The sequence below is a fragment of the Impatiens glandulifera genome, chromosome 5, assembly GCF_907164915.1.
Source record: "Impatiens glandulifera chromosome 5, dImpGla2.1, whole genome shotgun sequence".
Taxonomy (NCBI): domain Eukaryota; kingdom Viridiplantae; phylum Streptophyta; class Magnoliopsida; order Ericales; family Balsaminaceae; genus Impatiens; species Impatiens glandulifera.
Genome location: NC_061866.1, coordinates 29031384 through 29039698, shown reverse-complemented (window position 1 = coordinate 29039698; position 8315 = coordinate 29031384). Strand labels below are relative to the sequence as shown.

At 43.6% G+C, this 8315-nt stretch overlaps 1 protein-coding gene across 1 annotated transcript; it reads right to left on the bottom strand.

Moving 5' to 3' along the window:
* Nucleotides 1-859: 859 nt before the first annotated feature.
* LOC124939178 lies at nt 860-2206 on the bottom strand. Its single transcript, XM_047479682.1, has one exon. It carries the CDS (start codon nt 2204-2206, stop codon nt 860-862), a length of 1347 nt encoding a protein of 448 aa, XP_047335638.1.
* Nucleotides 2207-8315: the final 6109 nt, after the last annotated feature.

The following is an 8315-nucleotide window of genomic DNA, read 5'->3' as shown; positions in this document are numbered from 1 at the left end:
CCGGTGTGTAAGACAAACCTGCTAGGTTTGTCTTTTACTCAATATGGTGATTGTCTGTTAGACAGTTGTCTGTACTTGAAAGATTGCCTCTGATTTATCCTGAAAGTGGAAAGATCCTGTAGGACTGTCTTCTACAGCCTGCAGGCTTTCCTTAGACTTGTATGAATATGGAAATGTTCTGTCTGTTCCTTTGGTATCATCTTCAACAGATACCCGAACTGTCTTCTTATACTGGTCGGTCATTTGACTTAACCGAATGGCTTCCGGTGTGATTGGTTTAACCGGACAGCTTCCGGTTATTCCTTTGCCTTGTGGCTGATCGGCTGTCTGGTGTTTCCGGTTTTTAGCTTTGGCCGATCCTTTCTTTGTGCGTTCATGTTCCGAATGTCCTAGTCGGTTTAATGACTTGACCGGTTAGTCTTCTTAGCCGGTTCATTTGTTTGATAGGTCTGGTTCCTTGTTCCTGCATGGAAGGTTTATTTATGTTAAGTTCTGTGAACCGGTCTAATTTTATCTAACAATTTCTCCTTTTTTGATTAATTTATTTAAAATTATCAAAACAATGTAAGTTTGTAAACGTAGGCCGGTTCTTTATCTGACCGGATTTTTGAAACTGACTTGGGAGAATTTTTTCGAAAAATTTTGGAATAATGTTGAGAAAAATTTTTGAAAAATTTTATCTTTTTGCTTATCAATTTCTCCCTTTTTGATTATTTTATTTAAAATTATCAAAACAATTTAGAAATGCAAGTATAGGCCGGTTTCAAAAATAGCTTTATATATATATGACGGAAAAAACGAAAAAAAAGAAAATATTATATAAACACTAAAATAAACATAGTTAAGGAAAAGGGAGCCCCTATTCTGAGTCGGAGAAGTTGAAGCCGGCCATCATATCCTTGGTCCGTTTTCTCTTAACCGGTTGCGGTTGGCTGGCCGTATCGGAGACTCGTTGTCTTGTAGAACGCCCCGCCAGATGTTCTTCATCTTCATCTTCGGTGTGAGTAGCCGGGTCCGGTTGACTTTCAATATCCGTTTCAGTGATCCTTTCCAGTAGCTCGGCTACTTGAGCCTTCTTTGATGTTTTCCTTTTCCGTTTCGCCGGAACTGAAGAGGAAGGGGCCGCCGTTTTCTTCTTCTTGTGAGCGGTTGCAAATTCTTCGAGCCCTTGTTTTTGTGCATTTAGCCGCTCTGCATCTTTGGCCGCTTGAACTGCTATGGACTTTGCAAGGTCCATATACTTGGCTGTTGTGATTCGTTCGCGCTCGGCTATGTCCTTTTCAGATAGTCGCGGTGGCTCCTTTGCTATTCTTGCTTCTTCGTCCAGCGCATCCTGGACTTTCTTAGCCGCTCGGGCGTTTGCCTCCACAACCGCTGCATCCGCATTCACCTTGGCCTTGATTAATTTATCCACTTGTGCGGTGAGCGCCTTGAGGTCGGCTTCGAGCTTGTCGTTGCGGTCTTCAAGACACACATTCTTGTTTTCCAGATCGATGACCCTCCAACCTAGGTCCTCTTCTACCTCTGTGAATCCTTGTTCAGTTTCCCTTTCAAGCCGATCTAAGTCATCCACTATCCCTGAGGTCTTTTCTTCCAAGGCCTCGGTTCTCCGAAGATGATTGTTTCGCAAAACCGTTACGTCCCAGTAATCATCCTCGATATCTGTGATCTGGTCCTGTGCCTTTACGAGATCATTCCTTGTCTTGTTGGCGAACCGGAGTGTTAGGCTCACGGTTTTTTTCATTTTCTCCTCTAATGGGTGAACAGTTGAGTCTGCGAACTCTTGAATAAGGGTCTTGACCCTTTCTTCTGTGACGCCCGGTTCTGAAACCCCAGGTTGTTCAGTTTGAAGTTGCGCGGTGAGAGGAGTCTCCGTTCTTTCATCGGTTTCATTTATCACCGGATCCGCCCGAGGAGGTGTTGCATTTCGGTTCTGACCGTTACTGGTCTCAAGAGCTGTTAAGTGCTGTTTTTCTCTCTGTCTGACCACCGCCTCAAGCCGATCAATTTCTTCAGCGAATTTTCCATTCGCTATCTCAAGCCTTTCTAACACCAAGAGCTGTAAGTTAGCCTCCGGTGTTCCCTCAACGTACATTTCCTTAATCTTCCGGATACGTCCGGTTAGCTTTTGTGGCCGAGCTCGCGGTCTCATGATGGTGCATCGGTCCAAGGCTTCGTTAAGAGTTTCTGCGTTCGTGAGGCTCATGACTGTTTCCTCTATCTCCTTCAGTCTTCTAAAGCATTGTTCGTCGGTTAGGCCCCGTAACATGTGTTTGTAAAGTTTGTTGAATCGGTACTCGAGCCATTCCCGGTATAATTTGCCAACCGCTTGAACTCACAGGTCAATGTCCTTCAGGATTCGGCGCGCTATAATATTGGCCTTCTTCTGGTCGTCTTCAGGGGAATCCTCCTCTTCTTCACTACTGTCTGCACCGGCCTCGGCATTCTCAATATTTGCGCCCGCACCGGTATTATCGGGACTTGTACCCGAATGTTCTTCATCATTCGGACCTTCTTCATCGGTTTTCTCAGAATCGGTTTGTTCAGACGTGGAGGCCGACTCTTCCTCATCCCTTGTTTGTGATGGAGGTTCCGAGAATACTATCTTCTCCTTGCCCTTGCTTCCGGTCTTTTCTTTTGCCGGGGTCGATTTCTTGGCAGATTTCTTCTTTCGGCCACCTGTGGAACCGGGGGCCGGCTGCTTCCTCTCCAGGAAGTGTTTGGATCTTATTAACCTCCTTGATGGGATAATGACACTAGGACCGGTGTTGATGTTATGATGGAGCAAGATTTTTCCAATAGGGATGACGTATCCCCATGACCGTACGGAGTCCGGATTCACCATGTCTTTCAAGTAGTGGAATATTTCCTTCCCCCAGTTGACTTTCGTACCTTGTATCAGACCGACTAGCATCTCGATCTTGGCCTTGGTGAGGCTGTTGTAATTGCCACCTCTTGTCTGAACCGACTTTATGAAGATGTCACAAAGCGGTATGTACTCCGGTCGTAGTGTTGCTCTCTTACCGGATACTTTCACCGGTTCTTCCTTGATTGCTGAGAGAATCTGGCATGCTGCCTCGAACGTTTTTAGTTCTAGATCCAACACTACATCTTGGCCGTCTGTTGGAAGGCGTAGGCTCTCCGCAACCGATTCTTCGGTTAACTCGAATTCAGTACCGCTGACAGTCGCGCTGATCTTGTCGTTAGATAGAGTTGCGGTGTTGAAGAATTCTTCAACCGCTTCTCTATATAGAACATGGGGACCGCCGAGAAAATACTCAAGTCCGGCTTCGGTTACCCGGTCAATAACTCCCTTTGCTGCAGGCGTGCCCTTTTGTCGGATTTCCTCGAAATCCACCTGAGTCATGTGTTTGAATAAAGCCGAATTGCGCCCCATCTTAGATGATTGAGAGAGAGTTTGAAAAACACGAGAGTAAATAACCGCTGAGAGAATTTGAGAGCTTAGAGAGAGAAAGCTGTTTCGCGTGAGAGTGGAATGAAATGGCCAAGAGCCCCTTTTATAGGTGCGGTTTGGAAGCTCAACCGTCCCATCAACATTTGGCGGGAGTTTTCCCTCTAAGCCGAATAGGCGGCAAACCGTGGGCGGGAAGCCAAAAGGCGGTAATCAAAACGGCGACAATCGAAAAGGCGCCAATTCAGTGGGCGGTAAGCCAGGAGGTGGGAAGTTTGAGCGGGAGTTTTGGGCGGGAAATTTCCCTAAAAAATTATTGATTTCGACTTTGATGACGTAATCTCTCCTTTGAAACCGTTTGATGCTGCGGTTTTCTTAATTTAACCGGAGAGTTTGGTTATCAAAAGTTAACCGGTTATTTTGAATAAGCAGAATTTTGCAATCTTTTGAGTTTAAGCGGTTTTCTTTGAGACCGGATAGGAGCGCGGTTATTTTGACAATGTTAACCGTTTACTTAGATAGATATTCAAAATATTAAGATGATCCGGTCATTTAAACTGAAATAGAATTGTATTGAAGAAACATTACAGAATAGAAACCGAAAAGTGGATCGGCGTGAAAATAGACATACATAAGATGAAAAGATACAACTTATGTAATAACAACTTTAGAAAACCTTTCTTCCACCGCATCCATGTCAAGAATGTTTGAAGGGGATGCCGGTGTGCCCGGTCCAAATTCTGGCCGGTATTTGAGAATAAACTTACTGATGTGAGGGGCATAACCGAGACCTTTCTTGGTTAGCACCATGGATTTCAGGTTTTGAAAGATGACCGTTGACCAGTTGATGGCCGTGTTGCTAACAATATGGGTCATGATGTTGTATGTGTTCTTAGAGTACCGCTGATTTGGAGATTGACAAATGATAGACCGGGTTACAATCTCAAGAAGGAGTTGGGTGTGATGAGCGAGGCGGGTTTTTAACTCATAGTTTTCCACCGGAACAACGGTTCTAGAGAAGAATAGTACGTGATCATATGCCGCACTTCCCACCTGAGTTGGAAAGTCAAAAAACCCTTATGTGGGCAAGTTGAACATGGAGGAAAATTCGGCTTCATCAAGCCAGAAAGTATGGTCTCTCACCGTAGAGACGATGTAGTTACCTCTGATGCAAGCGCTTCTGAAGAACGTCTTGACATCCTCAATGAGTATGGGACCGGATTCTTCGAGAAAGGTTCGAAGGCCGGTGTCAATGAGAGATTCAAACATGATCTCCTTTCCATGATCTCCGTCCCAATGTTCCATACATGATTCGAAATCGACGCTCAAGAAGTTTCCTAAGGTTCGGCTCGGCATGATTACGGCTTTGTTGAGAGAAAGAGATAGAGTTCAAGAGATTTCAAGAGAATTTTGTGTTTTAGGATGTGTTGAGTTGATTAGAGGATGGCCCTTTATATAGGGTCGGTTTTGGAGGGAAAATATTAGCATTGAATGTCAGTTTTGTCTCATTAGGGAAGAGAATATTTATGTTTCCAAAACGCATTGGGAAGGAGTTACTTTTACTTTATTGCGGAGCTCGAGGTTGGATTTGGTTGAGAGAGTAACCAAGTTGGTTGGATAGTAATTATTCAGGTGGTTGGGGGTTACCTCATTAATTAAATATTACTTTTTCATTAAAGCACTAGCACAATGGAGAGTAATTAATCGAAACCGAGGATAACATAGATAAAACCGAAGGAAACAAGGATAAAGCCGAAATGATCATAAAGATGTTGAATAAAGATACACCCGGTGCGTGAAGCAAAATGACCGGGTGTAGGAAAGAGTAACTTAGTGTCCGTTGGAGTTGACGACAGCGTTGGGGTTGTTGCGGCGGTTCCTCTTCCTCTAAGCCCTTTCAAACCGCTCATAGAAGGAGTCGGTTATTTCCTTAGTTAGCACTTGAGCTTGGTTTAGACCTTCTCCTGGACAGGTCGGTACTCCAAGTTCAACAAGTAGGAAGCTCAATTGGGGAACGAGGCCGACTGTTCGAACGCCAATCATCCAGATTATGACGTCGAACAGTACTCTTGACCAATTAACCGGTGTCCCGGTGGTGATAGCAGCCATCATGTTGAATGTAGAGGTACAGTAGGTGTTCGTTACATCTCTTCCTAAGATACTTCGACCGATTACGTCATTGAGGAGCTGATATTCAGCTCTCAAGAGTGATTTAGTACCATGGTCATCGACAGGTTGGTTAGACCGTGCAAAGGTGAGGGAAATCTCGGCCTTTAAGTCGGCCGGAACATTGAGATCTGTTAAGCCTTGCTTTGGCAGGCTGAAACACCTCGCAAAGTCATTCTCGGTGAAGTCAAAGACTATACCTCCCACTTTCGATTGGATATGAGTATCGAAGTGAGGAGTTCCTCTGAATACCCTAGCATTATAAAGAAATTCCAGGACTGATTCAGAGTAAATAGTCTGCTTGTCATCTAGGAAGTACCTAAGACCAGTGTCTTCAAGAGATTTGATCACTTTGTACACATCATAGTGTTCGGTGCTCAAGGCAGATTGGAAGTCGACTTGAAAGATGTTGGGAAATTGAGACATTTTGTCTTAGTGTGAGAATGAGTTTTTGTCTTGTGAGTGTTTTGGTTAATGTTTGCTTCACTTAAATACTAGTTGGGGGAGAATCCTATTATTCAGGTATTACATGTGATGATGTTTATTAACTGCAGGATAAAAAGTATTGAATGAAATAGGCATGTTTGCAGCCTAGGGTGTTGGTCATAGACCTGGACCATGAAAGATATCAGATCTTCACGTCTTTTTAGGTGCGACCATTTTACTTTGAAAAGGCATTGTTTCAGAACAGATATCTGTAAACACTGATAGTTATTCCACTTTTGTTTGAATTTCAAATAATCTAAGATAGCCTATTTCCGAACCGGTCAGTCATCAGTTGTTCATCCCGATGCGGTTATTTGGTGCAAACACTAAATAACCGGTCGGTTTACTCTGTCTGATAAGCCGGGCGGTTCTTCCACAGATACCTTGAAAACTTGAAGTTCAACAATTTAGGAAGAACTACCGGTTTTGTCTGTCCGAACCGATTTCCCTTTAAGCATCCTTAGGAAGGATCTGACTAATGTCGGTTAAACCGAGAGTAAGTCTGAATTGAGAGAACTTAGCTTCCTGTAGAGGCTTAGTGAAGATATCAGCTACTTTTTGATCAGTTGGTACGTATTCCAGCCGGATATGCTTCAGCATGATATGTTCCTGGATGAAGTGGTGCCTTATGTCAATATGCTTGGTTCTAGAGTGGAGAACCAGATTGTAGGTGATTTCTATGGCACTCGTGTTGTCATAGAAGATCGGAGACTCTTCGTCTATGACACCGAAGTCCGTCAGTTGTTGTTGGATCCAAAGGAGTTGTGAACAACAACTTCCGGCCGCCAGGTATTCAGCTTCTGCAGTTAATGTGGCCACCGATGTCTGTTTCTTGCTATGCCATGAAACAAGCCGGTCACCTAGGAATTGACATGTTCCGCTGGTGCTTTTTCTGTCAATTTTACAACCTGCATAGTTTGCATCTGAATAACTCGTTAGGTTAAAGGGCGAATCCTTTGGATACCACAGGACGACATCAGGTGTTCCCTTTAGGTACTTCAATATTCTCTTTGCGGCTGTGTAGTGGGATTGTTTTGGATTGGCTTGAAATCTTCCACATACACCGACTGCAAATAGAATATCCGGTCTACTTGCTGTCAGGTATAGAAGAGAACCGATGATGCCCCAGTACGCGATCTGATCTACCGATTGACCTTCATCATCCTTGTCCAATTTAACCGATGAGCTCATTGGAGTAGCCGCTGAGGAGCATGTGTCCATCCCAAACATCTTTAGGAGCTCCTTGGTGTACTTGGGTTGGCTTATGAACGTTCCTTCTTCGAGTTGTTTAACCTGAAGACCTAGGAAGAAACTTAATTCTCCCATCATACTCATTTCAAACTTGTTAGTCATCAGGGTTGAGAATTTATCACATAACTTAGGATCGGTTGAACCGAAGATGATATCATCTACATAGATTTGAACAAGTAGGATATGTTCCTTCTTTTCAAATTTAAACAACATTTTATCCACCGATCCGATTGTGAAATCAGGTTTTATTAGAAATGCGGTTAGTGTGTCATACCAGGCTCTAGGTGCTTGCTTTAGACCGTATAAAGCTTTATTTAGTCGGTATACATGGTTTGGAAATTCAGCACTTTTGAAACCGGATGGTTGTTCAACATACACCTCTTCACGTAGGTCACCATTCAAAAATGCACTTTTAACATCCATTTGGAAAACCTTAAAGTTTTTGAATGCAGCAAAGGCTAGAAAAATCCTAATGGCTTCAATCCTAGCTACAGGGGCAAATGATTCTTCAAAATAAATGCCTTCTTCCTGTTTGTAACCTTGTGCCACTAATCTGGCTTTGTTCCTCGTGACCAAACTGTCTTCATTGAGTTTGTTTCTAAATACCCATCTTGTTCCTATGACCGGTTGATCTTTCGGTCTAGGGACTAGGTACCAGACTTTATTACTCTCAAACTGGTTTAGCTCTTCTTGCATTCCCAAGATCCAATCCGGATCTGACAATGCTTTATCTATTCTTTTCGGCTCAATCTGGGATATAAAGGCGGAATTAAAGTATTCCTCCAGAATTTGACGCCTAGTTCGAACAGGTTCTAAAGGGTCACCTATAATTTGCTCAGGAGGATGTTTAGTGTTTCTTTTGAAATTCGGTTCAGGGATGTCTACCAAATTACCATTTGCTTGATCAAGGCTAGACATATCGGTAGGCTGAACAAGAATGTCAGACCGACCGACTTCCTCGGATTGGACCGAAGTGTCAGCTTCCTGTCGTAGGACAGCT

What these genes read in the sequence shown, in the direction of transcription:
- LOC124939178 (XM_047479682.1), bottom strand. Translation starts at nt 2,206, where the DNA reads ATGAGCCTCACGAACGCAGAAACTCTTAACGAAGCCTTGGACCGATGC.